This window comes from Molothrus aeneus, chromosome 13 (genome assembly GCF_037042795.1).
Source record: "Molothrus aeneus isolate 106 chromosome 13, BPBGC_Maene_1.0, whole genome shotgun sequence".
Lineage (NCBI taxonomy): Eukaryota > Metazoa > Chordata > Aves > Passeriformes > Icteridae > Molothrus > Molothrus aeneus.
Window position 1 is genome coordinate 3321086 of NC_089658.1, and position 27534 is coordinate 3348619.

Genomic DNA, 27534 nt, shown 5'->3' on the forward strand with positions numbered 1-27534 from the left:
GTCGTTTGGGAGAGGAAATCTGTGAAAAGTCACTTCCAGCCCAAAAAAAACCCCAAAAAATTCCAGGCAGTTTTCAGCTCGCTGGGGGCGTTGGGAAGCAGAAATAGCAGCAAAAGCGGCTTCATGCCAAACGTGGGTCAACAGAGGGATCAAAAATCTCAGGACTGACACAAAAACCACTGTTTTGGGACAGCAATGAGCCCTAAATTGAGAATTCAGGTGGTGCAGGAAGGCAAACTGGACGTGCTGGTGGCCGGGAGAGCCTGCAATGCTCCCCAGCTTTGGGCAGGAGCATCTGTGATCCGGCTAATCCGTGGTTATCCCGGAGGATTGGGGCTGCCAGCAGGGGAAAGGAGGGTGCTGTGCTCTGTGCTACCCCGGCAAAGGCAGGATCCAGGGATGGGAAGGGATTAATCAGTTTTCTTACACATAAAATCCGTGTGTGTGCCGAGGGCAGGGACGCAGGATGGTGTCAGGAAAGCCATTCATGTCCATCACATTTTATCTGCTCCAGACTGAGCACAAAACCAGCCCCTCCTTCCCTCCCTCCCTCCCTCGGGCATTAATCCTCTCGACAGGATTAAAGCCTATCAGCGCAGGGCTCCCCGCAGAGAACAATCCCGCGTTTGCAGGGTGACACCGAGATGCTATCAGCGAGGATCACAGAGCTGCGCAGGGATTAGAGGGCAGCACAGCAGCCTGGAGGTGAGGCAGGAGAGCGCTCTCTGCTCCGAGAACCCGCTGCCGTTTTCACGCCTCGTTAACCCCGGCGCGCAATCCCAGCGATGCCGGGCCCAGCTCCAGGCCTGGCTTTTCGCTGCCCCCTCTGATTGCAATTACAGGCGAACGCCGTTAATTGGCTTTGCAGCCGCAGCACGTGGTGCAACCCACACCGGGCATTTCTCCAGCTCCCACTCAGCCCTTGTCATTTCTCTGTCACTGTCACCTCGTGGTGGCCGTGCCCTCTGCTGAAAGCACCACATCCCACCGAGGCAGAGCTGTTCCTGCAGTTTGTGGGAATCCTTAAAATCAGAGGGTTTTGGGAACGCTGCAAAAGGCAGGGCTCAGAGACAGCAGAACTGCAATTAGAGCTAAGTGAGAGCCGTAAGATTTGTCAGCAGAAAAGTTATATAAGATGTAGAAAATAAGGACAACTAGAACAATGGTCTGTGTATTAACACTCAGCTAGAATAACTCTCTAAGCTACAGAAAAGTTTATCTAGCAAGATATGAGGACGTTCTAAGCTTAATAATGGAGCTCTGTGCATTGTGATTTAAGGCTTACAAGCAGGTATTGTATCCAAAATAAGCAAACATTGTTTTAACAGAAGGTACATGTGCTTATGGTGATTGGATAGAACTACTGTCAATGTGCTTCTGCTTTGTGGGATTGGTCAAAAAACTTTTAAGTGAGTTGTAACATTAAGTTCTTTGTCTGCTGCTGCTGGCATCTTCCCATTGTCATATCCATGCAATGAGAGTGATGCTGGAAAATAAACAGCTTGAGACGTGTTCCTCAGCAGTCCTGTCCTGTTCATGATCTGTACATAACCCCTGGCCAGCAATGCTTCCCCTTCCTGCCCTGCTGGGATCTGCAACACAAGCCGGGACAGAGCACGACCCACACAGCAGGCAGGGAGCTGAGCAGGGTCCATTTAATGGAGGGAATGAAACAACAGGCAGAGGGTGGTGACAGATAAAACATTGCACAGCTGGAGGGGCCACATCTCCAGCACCGAGCCACCTCTTCCCTTCTCCGTGCTGAGTCCTGAGGAGGTCGGAGAGAGGATTTGGAGCTGCTTTCAGTGCTCTCCACACACAGAACCAACCCAGCTGCTGCCTCAGCACAACTCACCAGTCCAGGAAAAGATTTAGGGGGCCCCCCCAGCAAAGATGAGCTCCAGGGCAGCCTGGATGTCCCCTCCTGTGGCCTGCAGGGCCCGCAGGCTCAGCTCGTCGTCGTGGATCCCCATGTCTCGCAGCTGCTGCAGCTGGGGCTGCCACTGGCTCTGCTCACAGCAAAAAGAAGTTTGGGATGAGAATCTCAGCAGGTTTGGTGTGAGAATCCCAGCAGAAAAACCAGCAGCCCTTCCCACTGCCCAGTGTCCCACCTGTTATAGATACACATTTTAATATTGGCATTTGGCAAATATTAAAATGGATTTTAGATGTGTGGTGGTAAAGTGACTTTGTTATAAAGATATGGATTTTATTTCTGTTCATGAGGCTCAGTGCAGCAGCTGCTATCAGTGTGCAGTGTTACAGTGCCTGCTGGGATGGGATAACACCCACTGAACACAGGGTGAGCACACCTGGGCACATCTGCCACACACAGGGTGAGCACACCTGGACACATCTGCCACACACAGGGTGAGCACACCTGGACACATCTGCCACACACAGGGTGAGCACACCTGCACAGCTGTGCCAGCCAGCAGCACTCACCCTCTGAGGGCAGTGTGGGCCAGGGCCCAGAACTGGAGGGGATAAAAAGGGACTGAAACCACAATCCAGGAATCCACGTGCTCTAAAAAAGCAGATCCAAAGAAGAGATGTGCTAAACAATTCCTGGAACACGTAAACCACTTTGGGGAAAAGTTTACTGTGCACAAGGGTCTGTGAATATGCAAAGGGCTGGTGTAATTAAAAGGTTTTTAAGGGGTTAGGGTTAAATTTGCCCTAAACCAGGACATATCCCCAAAGATTACAGGGGGCTCTTGGCTGATGCCATAATCACCTTTCCTCTATGGTCCTTGTCTCCTATTGTCCTTTATTAATTTTTTTACACTTTCACAGGAGAGTGAACGTGTTTTTCATAGTAATAACCTTTGCTCTATGGTCCTTGTCTCCTACTGTCCTTTATTTTACTTTCAAAATGTGGTTTTTAAATGTTGACATTTTCATAGGAGGGTGAACTTGTTTCCCACCCACCTGAGCAGCTCCTGTGCAAACAGCTCCTGAAAGCTCAGTGATGCTGCAAAGTCCCTAAAGCCACCACCCCTCTGTGAAAAAGGGGGTTTGGTTTTTTTTTTTTTGGTAAAATTTAGAAGTTTAATAAAAGACAATAGGAGATAAAGATAGTAAAGATTATGGCTGGGTGCATCTTGGAACTCAGCCAAGAGCACACTTACTTTCAGGGATATTTTTAAAATACTTTTTCTATTACATTAGCTTGTATATTCATAGATTCTTATGTATATTTACATTTTTCTATAAACTAGTTTATATATTTTAGGTACAATTTTGTGGTTCTTTGGGTTTGTTTTTTTAGAGTATGCATGTTTCTTAGTTGTGGTTTTGGCTTTTTTTCTTTATTACTTTTAGTCTGGGCTTTAAGTCTACTTTCTTCAGATGATAAATGTTGATAGTATATTAATAGCAAGGTCTTCATTATATGTTCACTGGATGTTATCTTGATTAAAAAGAGTTCATTTATAACTATATTAGCTACTACTATTACTATGTCTAAGTTTTTTGTTAGTAGCAGAAATAAAAATTCTTTTAACATTATACATATAGTATTTATCTTAATATTTGCAAAAAGCCAACAATAAAATATGCATTTGTAACACCTCCATTCCAGTTCCACCCAGTACTTCTGCAGTGGCTGTGATGATGCCTTTGGACTTCAGCTTTTATATTTTTCATACATTTGTAATCCTGTAATTCTTTGTATAATTCTAAACTCCATATACAGTATGAGCTGCTGCTTTCCCATTTTGGGCAGACACAACAATTCCTCTCCAGGCCTGGCAATCAAGGACATCTCTCTGCCTCAGGCCCCAGAAATGTAAACAAAAGTGAGCTGGAGGAGCAAACTGGGGGTAAATAACTTCATTATCTGAAGGTGTAACTAGAAGATTAACTCCCAATATGCAAATGGACCAAATTTATAGAAGTGTGAAAACCTGTGAGCCATTGTTCGTTACCCCCAGGTAAACCCCTGGGGGCTTTACCTGCCCCAAATGTACCTGAAGGCCTTTCAATAAATAGAACAGCTTTTTCTTCCCTTAATTTTGTCAGGCCTGTGTTTTTAGAAACTTGGGGTAAATGACTTCATTACCTGAAAGTGTAATTAGAAGATTAACCCCCAATATGCAAATGGACCAAATTTACAGAAGTCTGAAAACCCATGAGCCATCACCCATTTTTGGGTGTTGCCCCTGGGGGGCTTTATCTGCCCCAAATGACCCTTCAATAAATAGAATTGCTTTTTATTCTTTTAATGTTGTCTGGCCTCTGTTTTTAGGTAGCCCAAAAAGGCACCAGTGGTGCCCCTCCCAGGCTGATGTCCCACCACAGGAGGCAGCTGGGAGATGCCAGGGGGTGCAGGATTCCAGGGGCTGCCACTGACCTGGAGGCTGGGCTGCCCTGAGGCCTGCAGGGCGTGCTGGAGGGCCTGGCTGAACAGGTCGTTGGTGATGGGTGTCCCCGACTGCACACTGGATGACATTGGGGACGTCCCGGAGGAGTGGCCCTAGGAGGAGGTGACAGGTCAGGAGAAGGAACCAGCACACAGCAACACCTGCAGCAGCCCTCACCCTCCATCCCACAGGGAAAGGAGCTCCTCCAGGAGGGAAGGAAGGTGCCCCAGAGCTGACCAGGCTGTGCTGGCTGTCCCCGGGGTGCTGGGATTGTGTGGAAGATAAGGATCACGTGGATTTGCATGAGGGAAGGCACAGCCAGGTGTGCCAGCCCAGAGCAGGGCTGTTCTCTGGGTGCAGGGCTGGGAACAAAGGGAAGAGAACCCATCCCTGAGGGAATGCAGAGCCAGGTGTGCCAGGGCTGGGATCACACAAGGAACTCCTCCCTGAGGGAATGCAGAGCCAGGTGTGCCAGGGATGGGATCACACAAGGAACTCCTCCCTGAGGGAATGCAGAGCCAGGTGTGCCAGGGATGGGATCACACAGGGAACTCCTCCCTGAGGGAATGCACAGCCAGGTGTGCCAGGGATGGGGTCACACAAGGAACTCTCCCCTGAGGGAATGCAGAGCCAGGTGTGCCAGGGATGGGATCACACAAGGAACTCCTCCCTGAGGGAATGCACAGCCAGGTGTGCCAGGGATGGGGTCACACAAGGAACTCTCCCCTGAGGGAATGCAGAGCCAGGTGTGCCAGGGATGGGATCACACAGGGAACTCTCCCCTGAGGGAATGCAGAGCCAGGTGTGCCAGGGCTGGGATCACACAGGGAACTCTCCCCTGAGGGAATGCAGAGCCAGGTGTGCCAGGGATGGGATCACACAGGGAACTCCTTCCTGAGGGAATGCAGAGCCAGGTGTGCCAGGGATGGGATCACACAAGGAACTCCTCCCTGAGGGAATGCAGAGCCAGGTGTGCCAGGGATGGGATCACACAGGGAACTCCTCCCTGAGGGAATGCAGAGCCAGGTGTGCCAGGGCTGGGATCACACAGGGAACTCCTCCCTAAGGGAATGCAGGGCCAGGTGTGCCAGGGCTGGGATCACACAGGGAACTCCTCCCTGAGGGAATGCACAGCCAGGTGTGCCAGGGCTGGGATCACACAGGGAACTCTCCCCTGAGGGAATGCACAGCCAGGTGTGCCAGGGTTGGGATCACACAGGGAACTCTCCCCTGAGGGAATGCACAGCCAGGTGTGCCAGGGCTGGGATCACACAGGGAACTCTCCCCTGAGGGAATGCAGAGCCAGGTGTGCCAGGGCTGGGATCACACAGGGAACTCTCCCCTGAGGGAATGCACAGCCAGGTGTGCCAGGGATGGGATCACACAGGGAACTCCTTCCTGAGGGAATGCACAGCCAGGTGTGCCATCGCAGAGCAGGACTGGTGCTGGCTGTTCCCTGGGTGCCCACGGTAGGATCAAAGGGAAGAGAAGCCATCCCTGAGGGAATGCAGAGGCAGGTGTGGCGGCCCCAGGTGTTACCTGTGTGCCCGGGGTGGGTGTGTGGGAGCTGCTCTCGGGGGTGCTGGCCAGGGCCAGGGCCGTGGCCAGCTCGCTCTGGGTGATGGGCCGGGGCCCCGCCGCCCCCGCGTAGCCCAGCGAGGCCGGGCGCGAGCTGGACGTGCTGCTGGAAGGGGTGGACCTGGTGCTCTGTGTGGAGAGAGAGAGAGAGACAAAAGCCCCAGCTGTGACCTCTCTCGGTGTTTGTGTCCCAGTCAAACCACAGATCCCTGTCCTACCATACCCAAATGTCCCAAGGGTGGAAGTTCTGAAAGACAAAAATGCCAGAGTGGGATGTGCTTTTTTTCCACAGAGTCAGCTGTGGAAATTGGCAGGAAACCTTTCAATCTATCATCCACCAGCCCCAAACCAGGGTGATGTCAGCCTGGAACAAAACAATTCCCTGCTACAGGCACGTTTGGACCCATATATCCAGTTTTTCATACAGAACTTTTTGTCCTATGGAGAGGAAGAGTGCAGAAAGGCAGGGATCAACATTCCCACGCTCCACTATGGCTGTGAGAGCATTTCCTCTGTTCTATTTTCCTGTTGTGTGTTCAGTACTGAGGAAAACCCTCTCCTGAGCAGCATGGAAGCAGCCAGGATCAATATGTTTGTCTCCACATCCCCCTGGGGAGCCAGAGCAGCTTGTGCTGCTCACCAAACGGAAAGGAAGAGCTTGGGAGTCTCAGGGCTACAAATTAAACCCAAAAAGAAGTGCTCACCCAACCTGGCTGCTTACCTGGTGGAAGTCATCTTCATCATCAGAGAGCCCCTCAAAGAGAAAGCCACCTGCACCAGAAAGGGGAATAAAAGGATGTGGCAAACAAGCAGGAATTGGGAGCAGATGAGATCCCTGTGGAGTTTTTGGCTGAGCACCCTGAGAGTTCCCCTTGCAGGTGGACGTACCTGGCATGTCCCGGTAGGAGCCCAGGGCCATGGCCCGCGAGGACGTGTCCGGGGCTGGCAGGGGGGTGCTGCTCGCCACCGAGTGCAGCACCAGCACGATGGCGTTCACCAGGGCAGGGTGAGCCGGGATCAGCCTGGGCACAAACGGGCACAGCTGAGCGCAGGCATGGGGCAAGCCAGGAGCCAGCCCTGAGGCACCCAGGGCACTGCCACTGCTGCCGGCACAAACTCCTCCAGGCAGCCAGGGATCCTTCTGGATCCACGCTGGACCTGCCCTTGGATCCTTCGGGATCCACGCTGGACCTGCCCTTGGATCCTCCTGGATCCACGCTGGACCTGCCCTTGGATCCTCCTGGACCCACGCTGGACCTGCCCTTGGATCCTCCTGGATCCACGCTGGACCTGCCCTTGGATCCTCCTGGACCCACGCTGGACATTGCCTCAGTTCACCAAGGACCCTTTCTAGACCCAGCCTTGCCTCAGTTCACTAAGGATCCTTCTGGATTCACATTAGACCTTTGCTCAGTTCACCAAGGATCATTCTGGACCCCATATTGGCTCACCAAGGATTCTTCTGGACCCATGGTGGACCCAGCCTTGGATCCTATTGGATCCATGTTGGACCTTGCCTTGGTTCACCAAGGATCATTCTGGATTCACATTAGACCCTTCCTTGGTTCTCCAAGGATCCTCCTGGACCCCATGTTGGACCTTGCTTTGGTTCATCAAGGATCCTTCTGGACCCCATGGGGGACCTGGCCTCAGTTCACCAAGGATCCTTCTGGACCCAACCTTGCCTTTGTTCACCAAGAATCCTTCTGGATTCACATAAGATCTTTCCTCAGTTCTCCAAGGATCCTTCTGGACCCATGCTGGACCTTCCCTTGGCTCTCCAAGGATCCCTCTGGACTCATGCTGACTTTTCCAAGGTTCTCATGGGAGCAGCTCTCTGCTGTGAGCAATTCATCCAGGTCTGAACCCCAGTCTGGAGGTGATGATGGCCCTGCCTCCCACCAAACACCCTCTGGATTAACCCAAGCGGTGGATCTGTGTTTCCTGAGAGGAATGACCCAGGTGACACACAGGGACACAAAGACACTGCTGAATCACTGCCCCAGCTCAGGGAACTTACGTGTCCAGCATGTTGGGGTCTGCAAACACAGAGAACAGATCCTTGTCCTGCAGAACTCCTGCAACAGACCAGGAAAGGCAGTGAGACAGGATACAGCAAACAGGACCCAGTCACACAAAAGCCACAGGGACAAATAAATAGGAATTGTTTTCCAGGAAATGAGTCATGAGTAAACACCACAAACACTCCCATTGTTCCTCTGAAGCCTTTGTGTTCCCGGAGAGGCTCTTGGTCACAGCCACACACCCAAGGGACAAAAGGGATGCGGCTATTTCCTGTAGATCCCGTGGGTGCTCCACCTCAAGGGCAGGATGGAAGCTGGGCCCCAGCTCCCTGCAGCCAGGCTGGGACTGCATCCCAGATTCCACCTGCCTTGGGCTGCCACCATCCCACAACAGGCTGGATTCAGTGAACCATTCTATAACACCCCAAATTCCACCTGCCTCAGGCTGCCACCATCCCACAACAGGCTGGATTCAGTGAACCATTCTATAACACCCCAAATTCCACCTGCCTCAGGCTGCCACCATCCCAGAACAGGCTGGATTTAATAAACCATTCTATAACATCCCAAATTCCACCTGCCTCGGGCTGCCACCATCCCAGAACAGGCTGGATTTAGTGGACCACTTTGGAGCACTTTGCAGTGGGGAGAGAGCTCCATCCCTCCTTTCCCTGACCCTTCTGAAGCCAAGGAGAGAGCTCCATCCCTCCTTTCTCTGATCTTTCTAAAGCCAAGATCCATTCCCAAGGAGAGAGCTCCATCCTTCCTTTCCCTGATCCTTCTAAAGCCAGGATCCATCCCCAATGAGAGCTCCAACCCTCCTTTCCCTGGGCCTTCTAAAGCCAGGATCCATCTCCAAACATCACCAATGGATCACGACTGAGACTTCAGCAGTCACCAACTCATGCTCCAAAGGGACAAAAATGAGGGTTTTTTTAACTCTCTCTTCTCCCTACCAGGAATTCAACCTAGATTTGTGTCTGTCCCTTCCCCCATCAGGAATCCAAGCCTTCCTCAGATCCTCTGGATCACAGCCAGACTCACCCAGAGCCACGGGGTCGCTGCTGAGGCCAGGAGTAGCCACAATGATCTGATCCAGGGATTCCTTGTTTCCCAGCATCTTGAAGACCTGCCAGGGAAAGCAGAGCAGGTTGGGAGTGTCACCCACTGTGTGGCTGTCCCCAGAGGGAGGGGACAGCTGAATTCCCCCCGGGAGGGAGCAGAGCACTCACGGCATCTCTGTAGGCAGGGCTGCTGTGCAGGGCAGTGTGCAGCACACGGAATTCCCGGACTGCTGCCACCTTATCCACAGGCTCTGAGGGGAGAAAACACCTCAACAAAACACAGCTGGGCCTCTGACAGCCCTCAAAGCCCCTCCACAGCCCACTGAGACCTCCATGCTGCAACAGGGATCCTCTAACATCCTTGGATTGCGTGCAGTCACTGCAGAGTAATGACTTGCTGCACTCTCAGATCATAAAAATAGTCAGGAATATCCTCCCACATGTGCCATTACAGGAATGCCAGCTCAAGCTCCTCTCTTTGTACAGTCAGGCACACAGCAGCCTGCTCATCCCTGGGGCTTTGCTCCAGATCCCCTGGCAATGCCCTAGAATGGATCACAGGCAATTAAGGAAGGGATGATCCCTCTCTCCATGGTGCACAGTTCATTCCTTAACTCTTGTGTCAGCAGGAAAACCAACACCCAGGTGCTGCTGGGAGAGGTGGGGAGTTCCCAAACACGGGGATTCATTCTCCTGGAAACCTCCACAGCAGTGAATCCCTAGAGAAGCTCAGTCCCTAATAAAACACATCCCAAGGAGAATCCAAGGGGCAATCCCCACAGCTCCTCACCTGGTTTCTGGTCAGGCTCAGGCCAGGACTTGCGCAGGACATGGACAGTGGAGCCAGACTGGATTCCATAAAAATCCAGGGTCTGGTCATCCCTCAGCTTCCGGCCACAGTAGATCAGGTCTGGGGGGCAGAAACACCTGAAGATAAACACCTGTGGTGCTTTCAGAACCAGCTGGGGGTCTCTAGGTTTGCCTTAGAGCCCAAGGGTTACTGAGCAGCTGTAGCTGCTCCAACTGGCTAGGGAAAAAAAACAAGGAAGCTGTGGAGCTGAGAACCAGGAAGGCAATCACAGAGCTGATCTAGAGGAGATGGCATAATCACCACCTGCGTAAGAGCTGACCTCCCTCTCAGCTCTCATGAGAGCTCTCACAAGGACACAGAGCTGGTGGAAAGCCCAAATATTCCCGAACAAGGGCACTGCCATGGCTGGAGCGCCGTGATCCCAAGGAAACGCAACGAACACCGAGCCCTCCCACCACCACCACCACCAGCGGGATATCGCATCCCGGCCGCGGCGAGGACGGGCCGAGGGTGTCCCCAAGCGGAGGGACGGCGCCAGGCTCCGGCGGGGCACGCACCGATGAGCTCGGGGTCCGGCATGGATTCCTGCAGCTTGCCCGTGATCAGCTGCTTGAGGTGCGAGATGCTGCAGCCGCCCAGCGGGCACTCGCCCAGCTCGGTCTCGGGCAGGCGCAGGATGGCTTTGGGGGCCAGCGGCTGCTCGGCCAGCTTCACTGCGATGTGCCACTCCGGCAGGGCCATGGCGCCTGGGGACACAGCCGAGTGACACCCCGCACACAGCGAGCCTCCCTCATCTATCGGGCACAGCGCCCATAGAGCGCCGGGCACAGCCCCGACCCTCGGCGCTCAGGGGCATCCTGGCCAGTGGCTCCCGGTCCCGGCCCCCCGTCCCCAGAGTCCCGATCTCCCCCTCAGCTCAGGGATCCTGGCCGTGGATCCGTCCCCACAGCCCCAACTCCCGCCTCAGCTCCTCCATCCCCACAGTCCAGATCCCCTAAGCTCAGGAGTCCCGGCCGTGGCTCCCCGTCCCCAGAGCCCCGATTCCCCTGTCAACTCAGGGGAATCCCGGCTGTGCCCCCCCAGACCCTCCCTCAGCTCAGGGGGGTCAGGACATGTTCTCCCCAGACCCTCAGCTCAGGGGGATATTGGCTGTTCTCCCCGCAGACTCTCCCCTCAGCTTAGGGGGATCCCGGCCGTGTCTCCTTCCCCATCTCACGGGGATCCCGGCCGCGTCTCCCTCTCCTCCCCACCTCACGGGGATCCGGGCCGTGTCCCTCTCCCCACCTCACGGGGATCCGGGCCGTGTCCCTCTCCCCACCTCACGGGGGCCCGGCCGTGTCTCCCTCCCCTCCCCACCTCACGGGAGCCCGGCCGTGTCTCCCTCCCCGCCTCACGGGGGCCCGGCCGTGTCCCCCCAAGTCCTCCCAGCTCCGTGCTATCTCACCCTAACGGACCGGAAGCGGAAGTGCTGCGGTGAGCGCGGTGCGCGCTGGGAAATCGAGTCCGGCAGTGTAGGCGGTAACGCCCTCCCGAGGCGAAGGCGCTGCTGATTGGCTAGCTCTGCCATGACCAGCCAATGGGCGGGCGGCCGAGGGTTTAAAGGCCGGAGCGCGGCGAGGGGCTCGCAGTCCCGCGCCGCTTCCCCGCCACGACCACCTGTAATTAACGCTACCTCAGTAATTAAGCGGCTGCCATCCCTCCCCCGTGGGCGAGCAGCTCCCGTAGATACCCCACCAACGCCGGAGGGCCCAGCTGTGCGAAGCTGCCCGCTCTTCAGCACTATCCGCTGCACCATCTCCTCATCCTCTCCCAAAAAAGGAGAGGCCACCACTCCGGTGACCAACTCCTGTGCCAAGGCACCGACTTTTTCTGACAAGAAGAGCTGTTTGTGTTCTAAAAAAAGCCAAGTTACCATGAAAGTCCAGTCAGGCTGCAAGAGCCACATTCCAGGCACGCTTTGCTGCCTAACAGCTCTTAAAATGGTCCGAGCAGCACAGGGACTGTGATGGGATTTAAAGAGAATTCAGAAAACAAAATTCAGGCTAAGCTTTAACTTCAAGCCAGGTCAGAATCCCAAAACCTTTCACCCCAATAAGGGGATAGAGCACCCACCCCTGAAAGAAAGCAAGCAAAAACAGCTATTTTTTTTTTTTTTAAGTGTTTAAACCTGGGAAGTTTATTTCTTTTCCTACAAAGGAACCTAGAGGTGACAAACCTAGAGGTGACAAACCTAACTTTAGTGTCATCCTATGGGTGTTACACAGGGAAAGTGAACAACCCTCCGCCTGAAGAAGAGGAGCAGGAGCCTAACGAGCCATTAAAACACACACACACACTAATTACTAATTAGTACCTGGACAAGGGACTGGGAGCTAAGGAGCAGTGGAATAACAAGGTCTGAGGGGGTGCCAGGAGGGTCGGGGGTGCTGCTGGCAGGGAGAGTGGGGGGTGCTGCTAGCAAGGAGGGGATGCTGCCAGCAGGGCTCAGGGGGTGCCAGCAGCCCCTCTAGAAGCATTTCCGGTGCACGATGGAGGGGCCGGACTCGTCGTACTCCTGCTTGCTGATCCACATCTGCTGGAAGGTGGAGAGCGAGGCCAGGATGGAGCCCCCGATCCACACCGAGTACTTGCGCTCAGGGGGGGCGATGATCTGCACCAGGAGAGACACAGAGAGGGGGTCAGAGCTGTTCCACCCCCCTGTGCCCACCCTGCCCTCCCTGCCTGTCACTGGGACCTTTTCTGAAAAATCCCTTCTGAGCCAGGATTTCTTCTCCTAGGAAGCTGAGAAGCTTCAGCTTCTCCCTTTGGAACGGGATGTTGGAGATTGTTTACCCAGCATATGAATTGTTTTCATTTAATGACCAATCATGGTCCAGCTGTGTCAAGGCTCTGAGGAGTCACGAGTTTTTATTATTCATTCTTGCAAAGCCTTCTGATGTATCCTTTCTTTTTCTTCAGTATAGTGTGGTGGAGTTTGTGGATCCCCAGGACGAGGGAAGAGATGAGAACCTTGACTCCATGTTTCAGAAGACTGATTTATTATTTTATGATATATATTATGGTCAAGGACAAATTTTATGAAAAATCCTTTTGCTAGGATCTTTTTCTCCTGAGGAGCTGAGAGGCCCCAGGAATGAAATGTAAACAATGATCTGCTGCTGTGGAATGCAACAGGTGCATCTTTGGTCTCATGTGGTTGTTTTTAATTAATGGCCAATCACAGCCCAGCTGTCTCAGACTCTCTGGTCAGCCACAAGATTGTATTATCATTCCTTTTCCTTGCAAGCCTTCTGATGAAATCCTTTCTTCTATCCTTTTAGTATAGTTTTAGTATATCATTTTCTTTTAATATAAAATATATAATAAAATAATAAATCAGCCTTCTGAAACATGGAGTCAAGATTCTCATCTCTTCCCTCATCCTGGGACCCTGGGACACCACCACATATTACATTAAAAGAAAATGATATATTAAAACTACACTAAAGATAGCAAAAGGAGACAGCAGAAGGCTACCAAGGAAAGGAATGATAATGAAATCCTGTGACTGCTCACAGCCTGGCTGTCATTGGTCACCAAATGAAAACAATTCCCATGAGACCAATCAAAGATGCACCTGTTGGTAAACAATCCCCAGAGCACATTCCACAGCCATCAGATAGTTACTGTTTACATTTCCTTTCTGGGGCCTCTCAGCTTCTCAGGAGAAAAATCCCAGTGAAAGGATTTTTCAGAAAATGTGTCTGTGACAGTATAGCATTCTTTAAATATAATATCATAAAATAATAAACCAGCTTTCTGAGAATATGGAGGCAGATTCCTCATCTTTTTCTTTAGTATAGCATTATTATAATACCATATCATAACATGATATGATATGATAATAATAGATCAGCCTTCTGAGAATACGGAGTCAGATTCCTCCTCTTTTTCTTTACTACAGTTTTAGTATAGCATTCTTTTAATATAATATAATAAAATATTATTATACTATAATAATAGATCAGCCTTCTGGGAATATGGAGTCAGATTCCTCCTCTTTTTCTTTACTACAGTTTTAGTATAGCATTCTTTTAATATAATATAATAAAATATTATTATATTATAATAATAGATCAGCCTTCTGGGAATGTGGAATCAGATTCCTCATCTTTTTCTTTAGTATAGTAATCTTTTAATATAATATCATAAAATGATACTCTATTATAATAATAAATCAGCCTTCTGAGAATATGGAATCAGATTCCTCATCTTTTTCTTTAGTATCATATTCTTTTAATATAATATCATAAAATGATACTCTATTATAATAGATCAGCCCTCTGAAAACATGGAGTCAGATTCCTCATCTTTTACTTTAGTATAGCATTCTTTTAACACAATATAATACTAAATTAGCCTTCTGAGAACATGGAGTCAGATTCCTCATCTCACACCTCATCCTAGAGACCCTCACAACCACCACACCGTGCCCACCTTGATCTTCATGGTGCTGGGAGCCAGCGCCGTGATCTCCTTCTGCATGCGGTCGGCGATGCCCGGGTACATGGTGGTGCCCCCGGACAGCACGGTGTTGGCGTACAGATCCTTCCTGATGTCCACGTCGCACTTCATGATGGAGTTGAAGGTGGTCTCGTGGATGCCGCAGGACTCCATGCCCAGGAAGGAGGGCTGGAAGATGGACTCGGGGCAGCGGAAGCGCTCGTTGCCGATGGTGATGACCTGCCCGTCGGGCAGCTCGTAGCTCTTCTCCAGCGAGGAGGAGGAGGCGGCCGTGGCCATCTCCTGCTCGAAGTCCAGCGCCACGTAGCACAGCTTCTCCTTGATGTCGCGCACGATCTCGCGCTCGGCCGTGGTGGTGAAGCTGTAGCCCCTCTCGGTGAGGATCTTCATGAGGTAGTCGGTGAGGTCGCGGCCGGCCAGGTCCAGGCGCAGGATGGCGTGGGGCAGGGCGTAGCCCTCGTAGATGGGCACCGTGTGCGTGACGCCGTCGCCGGAGTCCATCACGATGCCCGTGGTGCGGCCCGAGGCGTAGAGGGACAGCACGGCCTGGATGGCCACGTACATGGCCGGGGTGTTGAAGGTCTCGAACATGATCTGCGTCATCTTCTCCCTGTTGGCTTTAGGGTTGAGGGGCGCCTCGGTGAGCAGCACCGGGTGCTCCTCGGGCGCCACGCGCAGCTCGTTGTAGAAGGTGTGGTGCCAGATCTTCTCCATGTCGTCCCAGTTGGTGACGATGCCGTGCTCGATGGGGTACTTGAGGGTGAGGATGCCCCTCTTGCTCTGCGCCTCGTCGCCCACGTAGCTGTCCTTCTGGCCCATGCCCACCATGACGCCCTGGTGCCGCGGCCGCCCCACGATGGAGGGGAAGACAGCGCGGGGGGCATCATCGCCAGCAAACCCCGCCTTGCACATCCCCGAGCCGTTGTCCACCACCAGGGCAGCGATCTCCTCGTCCGCCATCCCGCCCGGTCTGAGGGTAGAGAGACAGCGGGGTGGCACTCCCTGCCCGTGGGGATGGGCAGGGATGCACCAGGGAGGGTGGGAATTAAGCCCTGCAGGGCAAGGCAGGGAGGTAAAATATTGCTTTATGGCCTCAGAACACACGTAGGAATAAATGCAGTCCCCCAGAGGACAAGCACAGGGCTGTGGAAGGTGTCCCTGTCCATGGCAGGGGGTGGGAGTGGAAACATCCTTGAGGTTCTTCCAACCCAAAATGTTCTGAGATTCCCAGTCCTTTCCTAGGGATCTGAGGGGACCCCCCTACACAGCCCCCCCACCAGCACAGACCTGAGGGAATTAAGGTCCCCAGCACCAAGAACCATCCCTGCCAGAGCCCACCCACCCCAAGGACCCAAACACACACGGGGGAAGCCCTAATTCCACCCCAAGGACCACAGCAGGGGATCCCAACCTTCCCTGAGGGACCAGACAGACACAGGGGAACCCTAAATTCCACACTCAGAGCCTGAACAAACATTGGGGAACCCCCAACTCTGCCCAAGCGCCCAAACAGGCATGAGGGGGAGCCCTACCTCTGTCCTAAGAGGCCAAACAGACATTGGGGGACATCCAACCCTGCCCTGAGAGGCCAAATATACATCGGGGGACCCCTAACCCTCCCTAGAGCTCCAAAGAGACATTGGGAGACCCCTAACCCTGCCCTATGAGGCCAAATATACATCGGGGGACCCCTAACCCTGCCTTAAGAGGCCAAATAGATATTGAGGGACCCCTAACCCTGCCGTAAGGGCCCAACTAGACATGGAGGGGCCCTAAGCCCCGTCTGAGGGCTTAAGCTGACGTGAAGGGACCCTAACCCCTTCCCCGAGAGATACACCCCTAAAATCCCCCCCAAAAGTCCAAACACACACGGAGAAGCCTCTAAATCCCCCTGAGAGACGCTTAAACCCACGCTAAAGGCTCAAAGGGACACAGAGAACCCCTCCAAACCCACCCTCAGAGCTCAAACAGACATAATGAGACCTTAACCCTCCCTCCGAGGGACGCCCAAGCCACTCCTCAAAGCTCAAACAGATACGGGGCGACCTCTAAACGCCATTCACGATGCGCCGCTCGACTCCGAGCGTTCGCAGGAGCCCGCTCACCCTCACGCACTCCCTCAGCCCCCGGCGGCGCCTCCTCCGCGACTGCCGGGCCCGCGCGCCGCGCGCGCTTTTTATACCACCCGGAACCGGAAGGCGGCCGGCATCGCGCTCTCTGATTGGCTGCAGGTTTCCCTCCCTCCCCCTCCCCGCGGGCCGTTCCCGGAAGCGGTGCGGGCGCTTCCGGTGCTTCCGGCCGGGCGAGGAAGGGGCGGGAGGGGAGAAGGAGGAAGGGAAAGGGAAGGGAAGGGAAGGGAAGGGAAAGGAAAGGAAGGAGGGGAGGACGGAAGGAAGGAAGGAGGAGCTGAGGCGGCCGCGCACGGACCGGCGGGACCCGCCACGGGAGGTAACGGGGGAAACCGCGGTGCTGAGAGGTGGGTGGGGGGGGAACCCTCGGTATTTCCGCCTGAGGGGAGGGTCGGGTCGGAACCCTCGGTGGATCCCGCGGTAAAACGGGGGTTCGTTAATTAGTTAATTAATTAATTAATTAATTACCGGCCCTCGGTGCGGGTAACTCTTGCAGGCGGTGCCCGAGCGCTGCTTGCCGAGAGAGCCGGTTAAAAACGGGAGTTAAAGGGGCTGGGAGGGCTCGCACGGGGCATTAAAACCCGGCCATGGGTGGGGAAACTCGGCCCGGCCCCTCCGGAGTGCGGGAACAGGCTCTGAAAACCGGGGGAGAACATGAAGGTGAGGGGGACCCAAAAAATGAGCCTGAAAGTGAGTGGGGGACACCAAAAGTGACTCTGAACGCGAGGGAGGGACACAAAAAGTGACTCTGATTGTGACGGAGGGACACAAAAAGTGAAGCGGGGACACAAAAAGTGATGGGGAGAGAGCCCGAAAATGAGGTAGGGCTACAAAAAGTGAGGGAGGGACACCAAAAGTGACCCTGAAAGTGAGGCAGGGATACAGAAAATGACAGGGGGAGACCCTAACAGTGAGGGAAGGGAACAAAAAGTGAGGGAGAGACACCCTAAAAGTGAGAGAGGGATGCTAAAAGTGACCCCAAATGGGAGGGAGAGGCACAAAAAGAGACCCTGAAAGTGAAGCAGGGACACAAAAAACTGGGGAAAGACACCAAAAATGACCCTGAAAGTGAGGCAGGCACAGAAAAAGTGAGGGACAGAAGCCAAAAATGACAGGGGGAGACCCTGAAAGTGAGGGAGGGATGGCAAAAGTGAGAGAGAGACACCAAAAGTGTCCCTAAAAGTGAAGGAGGGACACAAAAAGTGACACTGAAAGTGAGGGAGGGACACCAAAAGTTATCCTGAATGTGATGGAGGGAGAGACACAAAAAGTGAGGGAGGGAGATCAAAAGTGACCCTAAAAGTGAAGGAGGGACACAAAAAAATGGGGGAGAGGCAACAAAAGTGACAGAAGGGAGACCCTGAAAGTGAGGGAGGGACACAAAAAGTGAGGGAGAGATGCCAGAAATGACAGGGGGAGACTCTGAAAGCAAAGGAGTGACACAAAAAGCAGGGGAGGGACACAAAAAGTGACAAGGGGAGACCCTGAAAATAAGGGAGAGACACAAAAAGTGAAGCAGGGACACAAAAAGTGATGGGGTGAGAGTCAGAACGTGAGGCAGAGATGCCAAAAATGACCTTAAAAGTGGGGCAGGGATGCAAAAAGTGATGGAGGGAGACCCTAAAAGTGAGGGAGGGAGACAAAAAGTGACCCTAAAAGTGAAGGAGTGATACAAAAAACGGGAGAGAGACAACAAAAGTGACAGAGGGAGACCCTGGTAGTGAGGGAGGGATGCCAAAAGTGACCCTGAAAATTAGGCAGGGACACAAAAAGACACCCTGAATGTGAGGGAGGGAGAGAAGCCAAAAATGACAGGGGGAGACCCTGAAAGTGAGGGAAAGACACCAAAAGTGACCCTAAAAGTGAAGGAGGGACACAAAAAGTGAGGGAGGGCCACCAAAAATTACCCTGAAAGTAAGGAAGGGACACAAAAAGTGACCCTGAATGGGAGGCAGGGACACAAAAAATGGGGGAGAGCCACAAAAAGTGAGGGAGGGACACCCAAAGTCATGGGGGGGACTCTGAAAGTGAGGGAGGGGCACAAAAATCTGGGGAAAAACATCAAAAGTGACCCTGAAAGCGAGGCAGGGCCATGAAAGGTCCAATCCTTTTTTCCCCCCCAAAAAATCCTTTTTTTTTCCCCCAAAGTGCCAGGAGGGAGGTGCCAGGAGCTCAGGCGGTGTTTGGGGTTGGTTTTTCCTTTGTTCCCCTGAGCTGGGTGTGTTGTGAAACCCTCCAACCCCAAATTTGGTCACTTTTCCCCCAAAAAGGACAATCTGGGGGACACAAAGTGCAGATTTTGTGCCTTTTTGCAGGGTTTGTCCCCAGCTCTGCTCCCAGCCCGGGGCTGCCCTGCTGGGCTCTCTCCAGTGCTGCCTCAGCAGGTCCAACATAGCAGCTGTATTTATTTATTCATTTATTTCTTTATTTAAAATCTTATTTATCTAATAAATTTATTTATTTATTTTTATTGTTTTTAAAAAGATGTATTTATTTATATTAAATTTTATTTTCATTTTTATATTTCCTTATTTTTATATTAAATTCATTTTTATTTAATTTATTTTAAAATTTGTTTTTATTTAAATTTTTTATTTAATTTTTTTATTTGAAAATTTATTTTTTATTTTAAATTCATTTTTTATTTTAAATTCTTTTTTATTTTTTTATTTTACATTTATTTTTATTTTACTTTTTAAATTTATTTCTTTTAAATTTCTTTTAATTTATTTTTATTTTTATTTATCTATTATTTCTTTTTTTATTTATTCATATTTTTATTTAAATTAGTTAGTTCTGTAGTTAGTTCTTTAGTTAGTTATTTAGTTATTTCTAAGAAGTGCAGGGGTTTAGCCACAGAAGAATTTAGGGATAGCCTGGCAGGGGTGTGTATATATATATATATATATATATATACACACACATATATATACATATATATACAGACATAAATATGTGGAGATATATATATATATATATATATATATATAATTTATTTAAAAATTTATTTTTATTTATATTATTTATTTCTATTTTTTCCTATGAAGTGGCAGGGATTTAACCATGGAGTGAGAGCACAAAAGAATTTAGGGGTAGCCTGGCACGGGTGTGCATATATATACATATATTTGGTTACAAATATATGTATATGTGTACCTATATATAACTTATTTTTAAATTTATTTTTTATTATTTATTTCTATTTTTTCCTACGAAGCGGCAGGGATTTAGCCGCAGAGTGAGAGCACAGAAGAATTTCTATCCACAGGGATAGCCTGGCATGCACATATATATATATATATATATATATATGTGTGTGTGTGTGTGTGTGTGTATATATATAGATATAGATTTTTTTTTTTTTTTAATACAAATGTGGCCAAGCTCCTCCTGGCTGTGTCCTCTTAGGCAGCCCCAGCGCTGCCCTCGCAGCAGCTCCTTTGGTGGAGCGTGTCCCGCACCAGCCCCTGGGGCGCCTTGGGGCAGAGCAGAGCCGCACACCCCACCCCACGCCACCCGCTGCCGCCCGGGGCTGTTAAAGCCTCGCTGATTGTTTCACGGTCTCCTGCACAGGAAAGAGCCCCGGCTCTGCTCCGTCCATCCCCTCCCTTCCTGGGGAAGAGATGAAAGCAGCAGCTCCGGCCGCTCTGCCTCAGCAGCGTTTGTGTCCCCGGCAGATCCTGCGCGGCTCCCGCCGGGGCCGCCAGCCATGCGCACGGCGGGATGAAGCTGCAGGCGGTGCTGGAGCAGCTGCAGAAGCAGCAACAGCAGCAGCAACAGCAGCAGCAGCAGCCGGCGGTGTCCATGGATTGCCGGGAGCGCCGCCGGGAGCCGCAGGTGCCGTTCCCGACACCGCCGCCCTTCCCCGGGCAGCCCCGCGCCCGGGGGGTGCCCCCCGCTGTCCCCTCCGCTGTCCCCACCGCGGGCAGAGCCCCCGCTGCAGCCGGCCGGCCCTTGGAGCAGAGCAGCGGCAACTCTGAGGAGGAGGAGGACGATGAAGAGGAGGAGGACGAGGAGGAGGAGGATGATGAAGAAGACGGCGCTGAGCTGGAGGATGGCCCCGGGGTGCCCGGCCAGGAGAGCTGCTCTGCCCTGCCGTGTTTCCGCGCTCCCAAAGGTGCCCACGCCAAGGGCAGAGCGGGCTGCGGTGCCAGCCCCGTGGCGGGCACCCAGCAGGGCAGGGAGGAGCCGGGCACAGACCCCGCCCAGCGCTGCGCGGCGCCCGCGGGCCGCCCCGGCTGGCGCCTGGACGAGCCGCTCAAACAGGTCAGTGCTGGCAGAATCGCCCCTGTTTCCAACCGTTTTGGACCAAAATAATCCCACTTCTTTGTCCCGAGGTGCCAGGAGCTCGGGGTGTGTTTGGGGTTTTGCTTTGTTCCCCCAAGCTGGGTGTGTTTTGAAACCCCCCAAATGAGAGTAGGATGACCCAAATTTGGTCATGTTTTCCCCCAAGAAGACAATCTGAGGGGACACAAAGTGCAAATTTTGTGTTTATTTCCACGATTTATCCCCATTGCTGCTCTCACCTCCATCCCCTGCTGAAAGTTGGATTTAGGGCCAGCCCAGCAAATCCTTCCTGCCCTAAATCAAAACTTAAAGGAAATAAATGAGTTTCACTCAGAATTCTGGTATTTTAGACCAGAATCTCCCCTGTTTCCAACCATTTTGTACCAAAATAATCCCACTTCTTTGCCCCAAAGTGCCAGGAGGGAGGTGCCAGGAGCTCGGGGTGTGTTTCGGGTTGGTTTTTGCTTTGTTCCCCCGAGCTGGGTGTGTTTTGAAACCCCCAAACCCCAAATGAGAGCAGGAGGACCCAAATTTGGTCACTTTCCCCCCAAGAAGGTCAGTCTGAGGGGACACAAAGTGCAAATTTTGTGTTTATTTCCAGGATTTATCCCTATTGCTGCTCTCACCTCCAGCCCCTGCTGAAAGTTGGATTTAGGGCCATCCCAGCAAATCCTTCCTGCCCTAAATCAAAACTTAAAGGAAATAAATGAATTTCACTCAGAATTCTGGTATTTTAGACCAGAAACTCTCCTGTTTCCGACCATTTTGTACCAAAATAATCCCACTTTTTTGCCCCAAAGTGCCAGGAGGGAGGTGCCAGGAGCTTGGGACGTGTTTGGGGCTTTATGGGTTTCCCTGCTCTGTGAGAGCCTTTGTGGGGTGGGATCTGGGGGAAAACCTGGTGGTTTGGTCATTTTAGGTGCAGGCAGCTCCCTGCTGATGCCTCACTGGAGTTACTTCTTGTCAGACCTCAGGGATCTTGGAATTGTGGATTTTTGGGTGCAGGGGGATGTGACCTGATCCTGGGAGCCAGAGCACTTTATATTCCAGGGGAGGGAAGGGGAAAGGGGAAAGAAAATGGGGAAGGGGAAAGGGAAAAGAAAAGGGGAAAGGAAAGAGGAGAGGAAAGAGGGAAAAGGAAGGAAATTCAGAGGATTCCCCAAGAAAAGGGAAAAGGAAATGGAAATTCAGAGGATTCCCCAAGGAAAGAAAGGGAAAGGGAAATGGAAATTCAGAGGATTCCCCAAGGAAAGGAAAGGGAAATGGAAATTCAGAGGATTCCCCAAGGAAAGGAAAGGGAAATGGAAATTCAGAGGATTCCCCAAGGAAAGGAAAAGGAAATGGAAATTCAGAGGATTCCCCAAGGAAAGGAAAAGGAAATGGAAATTCAGAGGATTCCCCAAGGAAAGGAAAATGGAAATGGAAATTCAGAGGATTCCCCAAGGAAAGGAAAAGGAAATGGAAATTCAGAGGATTCCCCAAGGAAAGGAAAATGGAAATGGAAATTCAGAGGATTCCCCAAGGAAAGGAAAATGGAAATGGAAATTCAGAGGATTCCCCAAGGAAAGGAAAATGGAAATGGAAATTCAGAGGATTCCCCAAGGAAAGGAAAATGGAAATGGAAATTCAGAGGATTCCCCAAGGAAAGGAAAGGAAAATGGAAATGGAAATTCAGAGGATTCCCCAAGGAAAGGAAAGGAAAATGGAAATGGAAATTCAGAGGATTCCCCAAGGAAAGGAAAGGAAAATGGAAATGGAAATTCAGAGGATTCCCCAAGGAAAGAAAGGGAAAGGGAAATGGAAATTCAGAGGATTCCCCAAGGAAAGGGAAATGGAAATTCAGAGGATTCCCCAAGGAAAGGGAAATGGAAATTCAGAGGATTCCCCAAGGAAAGGAAAGGGAAATGGGAATTCAGAGGATGCCCAGCTCCTCCCCTGCAGAGGTGAGTTAGGATCCTGAGGCCGGGGAAGGAGGCAGGCAAATCACTGTAGGATTAATTCAGTGCCACATTGGTTTGTGGGATTGGTGGCAGCTCCCAGGAGCTCAGGCTGCACTCAGGAGCTGCCAGCAGCTGGAATCCTTCATTCCCTTGCACTTGTGTTTTTCTCACTCTGGGGTGAATCAGTGGCTCTGGGCTGGCACTGAGGATCCCTCTTCTCACCCCAAATCAGTCCTGGTTCCTCTGAGTCTTTGGGAGCAGGAGGAATTCAGAGAGCCCAGCTTTTCCTCAAGGATGAGGCAGCAGGTTCCTGTTTGCACATGGAAACACATGCAATGAACTTCATTTAAAAAAAAAAAAAAGCAATTAATGGTAAAAGCTCAGCCCTTCCCTTCCCCATCCTCCCTGCCATTCCTGAAATCACTCAGATGTTTTCAGGGGCTGCCTTTGAAGCTGGGGGCTGCTGAATTGAGCTCTGTTATTAGCAAGGTTCCCATTGCAGGAGCTGCTGTGGGCAGTAATTACCCCTTGGCTCTCCCTGCCTGAGAACTTGCAGCTCAAGGCAGCAGCCCTGATCTTATCAGCGTTTGTTCTACCACAGTTTTCTTTCTCAGAGCATCTGTTTCACTTCCTAAGGCTTAACTCTGCCCACAAAAGGAATTTCTGTGGATTCCCTGATAATCCTGAAATTGCTGCCCCAGTTCCTTTTCATTGACTCAACCCACAGGGCAGGGGAGGGCTCATCCCCAGGTGGGTATTTCAGCAGATTCCTGGCCTAAAAAACCTAAAAACCTCTGTAAAACCCCTGTAAAACCCCGTGCAAAGTGAGGAGGTGCAGCTGAGCCTGGAGTTTTTATTCCTCTGCTCTGGAAGGTTTTTGTCCTGCAGAGGATGGGAAGTGTTGGTCACCTTGGCAGCTCAGGGGTTAATGCTGGGCTGGGCACCAGGCAGGGCTCTGGTGGCACAGGGAGGGCTCCCTGAGGTGTCAGTGGCACAGGGATGGCTCTGGTGGCACAGGGATGGCTCCCTGAGGTGTCAGTGGCACAGAGGGGCTCTGGTGGCACAGGGAGGGCTCCCTGAGGTGTCAGTGGCACAGGAAGGGTCTCTGGTGGCACAGGCAGGGCTCTGGTGGCCCAAGGAAAGCTGTGGTGGCCCTCAAGGTGTCAGTGGCACAGGGAAGGCTGTGGTGGCCCATGAGGTGTTGGTGGCACAGGGAGAGGCTCTGGTGGCACAGGCAGGGCTCTGATGGCCCCTGAGGTGTTGGTGGCACAGGGAGGGCTCTGGTGGGCCAGGGAAGGCTCCCTGAGGTGTCAGTGGCACAGGGATGGCTTTGATGCCACAGGGAGGGCTCTGGTGGCCCTCAAGGTGTCAGGGGCACAGGAAGGGCTCTGGTGGCCCTGGCGGTGGGAATTGTCCCCAAACCCTCCCCAGAGCAGCAGGAGGAGGTGCAGCAGCTGCCCCAGCCCAGGTCACACCAGGTGACAGCAGGTGACAGCTTTGGTGGCCATATGGCCAAAGCCTGGTGCCCTCAGCTGCCCTAAGCTCCTTTTCCATGGAGGTGCCCCCCAGATCCCAGGGTGGAGCTGTGGAAAATGGGATGGATTTGTTCTGCTTATCCTCTGCCATTGTGATCAAATCACCTTTTTTTCTTTTTAATTTCCTAGAATACAACCCAAATATGTTCTATTTAACTTTTCCAGAGTCTTTAAAAGTTTTATTGCTGAGAATTGTCCCAAGTTCAAACCCACTGGTGGGAGGGAATTGCCTCCTTTAATCCCTCTTCTTTCTCATCCCTGCCCTCAAATGGAGTGGAATAAGCTCTCAGCATGACCAGAATTCCCTCTGGAAGCAGAATTTGCTGGATTTATATCCAGGGAAGGGTCAGAAAGCTGAACCTGCACAAATCCCTGAGTGTGCAAGGTCCAGGCTGGGAAATCCCTGCTGCCTCCTTTTCCTGCCCCTCTGTCTGATTCTGGCTGCTCCATGGATTTGATCCTAGTGAACAGTTTTAGGAGCAGCTGGATGCTTCCATAATTAGCCAAAAATCTGTGGGTTTAATCTGCTGGAGAGAGAGAGAGAGGCTCAGGGAGAAAGGACATTGGGATGGATCCTCCTGTGAGCAAACCCAGCCTGGAGAGGGCTGGCAATTGATCCTGTGCCACAAACAGCTGACACAACAGAAGTGCCAATAATCCCCCATTAAAAATCTCTCAGTTGATGGGGCTCACTGGCTAATTGACTTTCCAGCAGCAATTAGTGGCTCAAACCCAATCAGCAGGCATTAGGGAGCTCGGGGTGGGGCACGGGGCTGTGCACGAGCTCTTCATCTTCCTCGTTCAACGGGAGCCTCACAGCCAGATGGTGCTGGGATTTTGGGGTGCTGCAGCACCTCCAGAATTCCCAGGGAGTGCTTTTGGGGTGCTGGGACCCTTTCTGTCCATGTGTTTGTCCAAGTGGATTTGGCTCTTCCCTTTTCCAGCACATGCTAGATCAGGACTTTTTGGGGTTGTTCTTAGGATGCCTGGTTCTATTTCAGGGTTATTTTGGATTTCCATCCAGCTGGAGCTGCTGCTTTATTTCAGGTGCTGGAGCACCTCAGAGGCTGCTTTTGAGGGTTTTGCACCTTTTCTCCCCATGTGTTTGTCCCAGGTGGATTTGACTCTTCCCTTTTCCAGCACGCACTGGACCAGGACTTTACCGAGTTGTTGTTCTCAGGGTGCCTGGATTTATTTCAGGCTCATCCTGGCTTTTCCATCCAGCTGGAGCTGCTGGTTTATTTGAGATGCAGGAGCACCTCCAGAATTCCCAGCGGGTGCTTTTGGGGTGCTGGGACCTTTTCTCCCCATGTGTTTGTCCAGGTGGATTTGACTCTTCCCTTTTCTAGCACGCACTGGACCAGGACTTTACAGAGTTGTTGTTCTCAGGGTGCCTGGATTTATTTCAGGGCTATCCTGGATTTCCATCCAGCTGGAGCTGCTGGTTTCCATCCTTTGGAGACCACTCCAGCATGGTGATTCCCAAGTGGAATAGGCCCTAACCTGATGAATCCTTTTAAGGAGCCTTAATCCAGCAAAGCTGAGCTCTCCATTTCTCTGGTGGAAAATCCACATCCTCCTGGAGTCAGGGCACCAGAGGGATTATTCCCCTCCTTCTGCTCCTGCTTTTCCAGGGAAGCACAGGGAGGATGGTCTGGAGGTCAGGAAGGAAGGGTGACACCTTTCACCAGGGGCTCTGTGGAAAAAAGAGGGACATGAGGGCAAAAATCAGCTCTGTAGGTGCTGGATGTCACCCAGCAGAGGCACTGAGGAGCTGACATCCTGCTCCTCAGGAGGGGAGGAGAAATTCCACTTCCAGGATTTGAAATCCCTCATGGGGAAATTTTAACAAAAAAAAAAAAAAACCCCTAAAAAGTTTTGTGTTAAAATTTAAGAAAGAAATAGAACTTTTAGTTTTTTCAGTCTTCAGGTTGTTGTTTATTTTTTCTCTTGTCAACAATTCAGCACACCCTCTATATACCAAACTTAGTGTGGAAAAAAAAGCACCAAAAAATCACAAAACACACAAGTTTTAAAACTATTTTGTTTAATTAACTCTTAAACGTTTCTACCAATAACTAATTATTTGTCTGTTTACCCAAGATCCACATTTCAGCTCTTTCTAACCAATCAAACACTGCAGAAAGTGGAGTAGATGAAGAATAAGATCAAACAACGCCCAAAATCTTCCATCTTGTCTCCTTCTACCTCCATATCAAAAACCTGAAACTTAAGTTTTTCACCCTGTAATAAACTGGGTGTATAATAAAATAATAAAATGAAATACTTATAATATATATAATATCTATATTATAATATATATTGTATAGTATATAATATATAAAAATATACAACATATTATATTATATATTTATATATATAATATATAATAGATATGATATATTATAGACATCATAATATATATAATCATTTTATATATAATATATATTCTATTCTATTATATATATTAGATACATAAACTATATAAAATTATATATATTAGATATAATTTATTATATATGTAATAATTATTAAATAGCAATATAATATATTAATTGTATTTATTAAACAATAAATATTTATGTTATAAATCTATTATTTGTATAAATATATTATTTATTTATATATTCATTTTATTAAACAATAAAATAATAAGATATCTCTTTCTTTCACACACTCATAGATTCCAATCCACCCCAAAGTTTTAGAAGCTTTTTTTCATTTTAGTTTAGCTTTTACTTTTAATTTTTCTATTTTAGCTTAGCTTTTAATTTTAATTTTTTAATTCCAGTTTAGCTTTTAGTTTTAAATCTTTTTTTAGAAGCGTTTTAATCTCCATAAATGAAGATAAAAAGCAGTGTTCTCCTAGGGATCAAACCTCAGACCAGACAGAGAAACATTCCCTATACCCCGAATTCCAACACCAGGAAACTGGAACAAAACCACAAACCCCCTCCCCACCTTTCTCACCACCTCAGGCTGAACCAGCAGCTGCTTTTCTCTGTGTTTGTGCCTAAAAACCCGAAAAACCCAAAAATCCCCAACCCCCTGGGGCCTCTCCCTCCATCCTGCGCTGTTTTTCCTCCCCAGAACGGCGGCGGGAGCTGGAGCGACGAAGGCGACGCCGGCCGGGGAAGGGAAATCTCCCGAGACTTTGCCAAGGTCTGTCTGGGGAATTGGGGAAATTTGGGGAGCTTGGGGAATTTGGGGAATCCTCCCCTGACCCATGGCAGAGCCCTCCCTGCAGGGAATTTGTGGGGAAATTGCTTCGTTCTGCAGTTTGGGGCTGGTTTGTTGCC

At 50.8% G+C, this 27534-nt stretch overlaps 3 protein-coding genes across 8 annotated transcripts in view; 1 reads left to right on the plus strand and 2 right to left on the minus strand.

Moving 5' to 3' along the window:
- Window positions 1–1633: 1633 nt before the first annotated feature.
- Window positions 1634–11313, minus strand: UBL7 (ubiquitin like 7). Of its 5 annotated transcripts, XM_066558720.1 has the most exons (12): window positions 11198–11281; window positions 10399–10587; window positions 9821–9940; window positions 9199–9281; window positions 9011–9095; window positions 7963–8020; window positions 6831–6964; window positions 6664–6713; window positions 5904–6071; window positions 4355–4477; window positions 1856–2009; window positions 1634–1768 (listed from the first exon to the last, which is right to left on the minus strand). In XM_066558720.1, exons 2-11 carry the CDS (start codon window positions 10580–10582, stop codon window positions 1872–1874), a joined length of 1143 nt encoding a protein of 380 aa, XP_066414817.1. In that variant the 5' UTR covers window positions 10583–10587; window positions 11198–11281; the 3' UTR covers window positions 1634–1768; window positions 1856–1871. The 5 variants fall into 5 exon arrangements, with proteins under 5 accessions (XP_066414817.1, XP_066414815.1, XP_066414814.1 ...); XM_066558718.1 differs by lacking the exon at window positions 11198–11281 and adding an exon at window positions 11286–11313 and having other exon boundaries at window positions 1634–2009; XM_066558717.1 differs by having other exon boundaries at window positions 1634–2009; window positions 11231–11298.
- A 669-nt stretch (window positions 11314–11982) lies between these two features.
- LOC136562128 (actin, cytoplasmic type 5) lies at window positions 11983–16539 on the minus strand. Its single transcript, XM_066558775.1, has 3 exons — window positions 16450–16539; window positions 14318–15314; window positions 11983–12491 (listed from the first exon to the last, which is right to left on the minus strand). The coding sequence occupies exons 2-3, from the start codon at window positions 15302–15304 to the stop codon at window positions 12348–12350; spliced, it is 1131 nt and encodes a 376-aa protein (XP_066414872.1). The 5' UTR covers window positions 15305–15314; window positions 16450–16539; the 3' UTR covers window positions 11983–12347.
- A 131-nt stretch (window positions 16540–16670) lies between these two features.
- ARID3B (AT-rich interaction domain 3B) overlaps window positions 16671–27534 on the plus strand; it is a 30220-nt gene continuing 19356 nt past the window's right edge. For both annotated transcript variants that reach the window (XM_066559073.1, XM_066559072.1), the window contains exons 1-3: window positions 16671–16792; window positions 20151–20739; window positions 27326–27397. In XM_066559073.1, coding sequence (XP_066415170.1) covers window positions 20197–20739; window positions 27326–27397 — 615 coding nt within the window. In that variant the 5' untranslated portion in view covers window positions 16671–16792; window positions 20151–20196. The remainder of the gene's footprint in view (window positions 16793–20150; window positions 20740–27325; window positions 27398–27534) is intronic.

Excerpts from the sequence above, each read along its gene's own strand:
- UBL7 (XM_066558718.1), bottom strand. The coding sequence starts at position 10,582 with ATGGCCCTGCCGGAGTGGCACATCGCAGTGAAGCTGGCCGAGCAGCCG. Across the intron at positions 9,941-10,398 it reads GCCGGACCCCGAGCTCATCG|ACCTGATCTACTGTGGCCGG; the intron begins GTGCGTGCCCCG and ends TCTGCCCCCCAG. Across the intron at positions 8,021-9,010 it reads CAGCGACCCCGTGGCTCTGG|GAGTTCTGCAGGACAAGGAT; the intron begins GTGAGTCTGGCT and ends GGTCTGTTGCAG.
- LOC136562128 (XM_066558775.1), bottom strand. The coding sequence starts at position 15,304 with ATGGCGGACGAGGAGATCGCTGCCCTGGTGGTGGACAACGGCTCGGGG. Across the intron at positions 12,492-14,317 it reads CCAGCACCATGAAGATCAAG|ATCATCGCCCCCCCTGAGCG; the intron begins GTGGGCACGGTG and ends CTCCTGGTGCAG.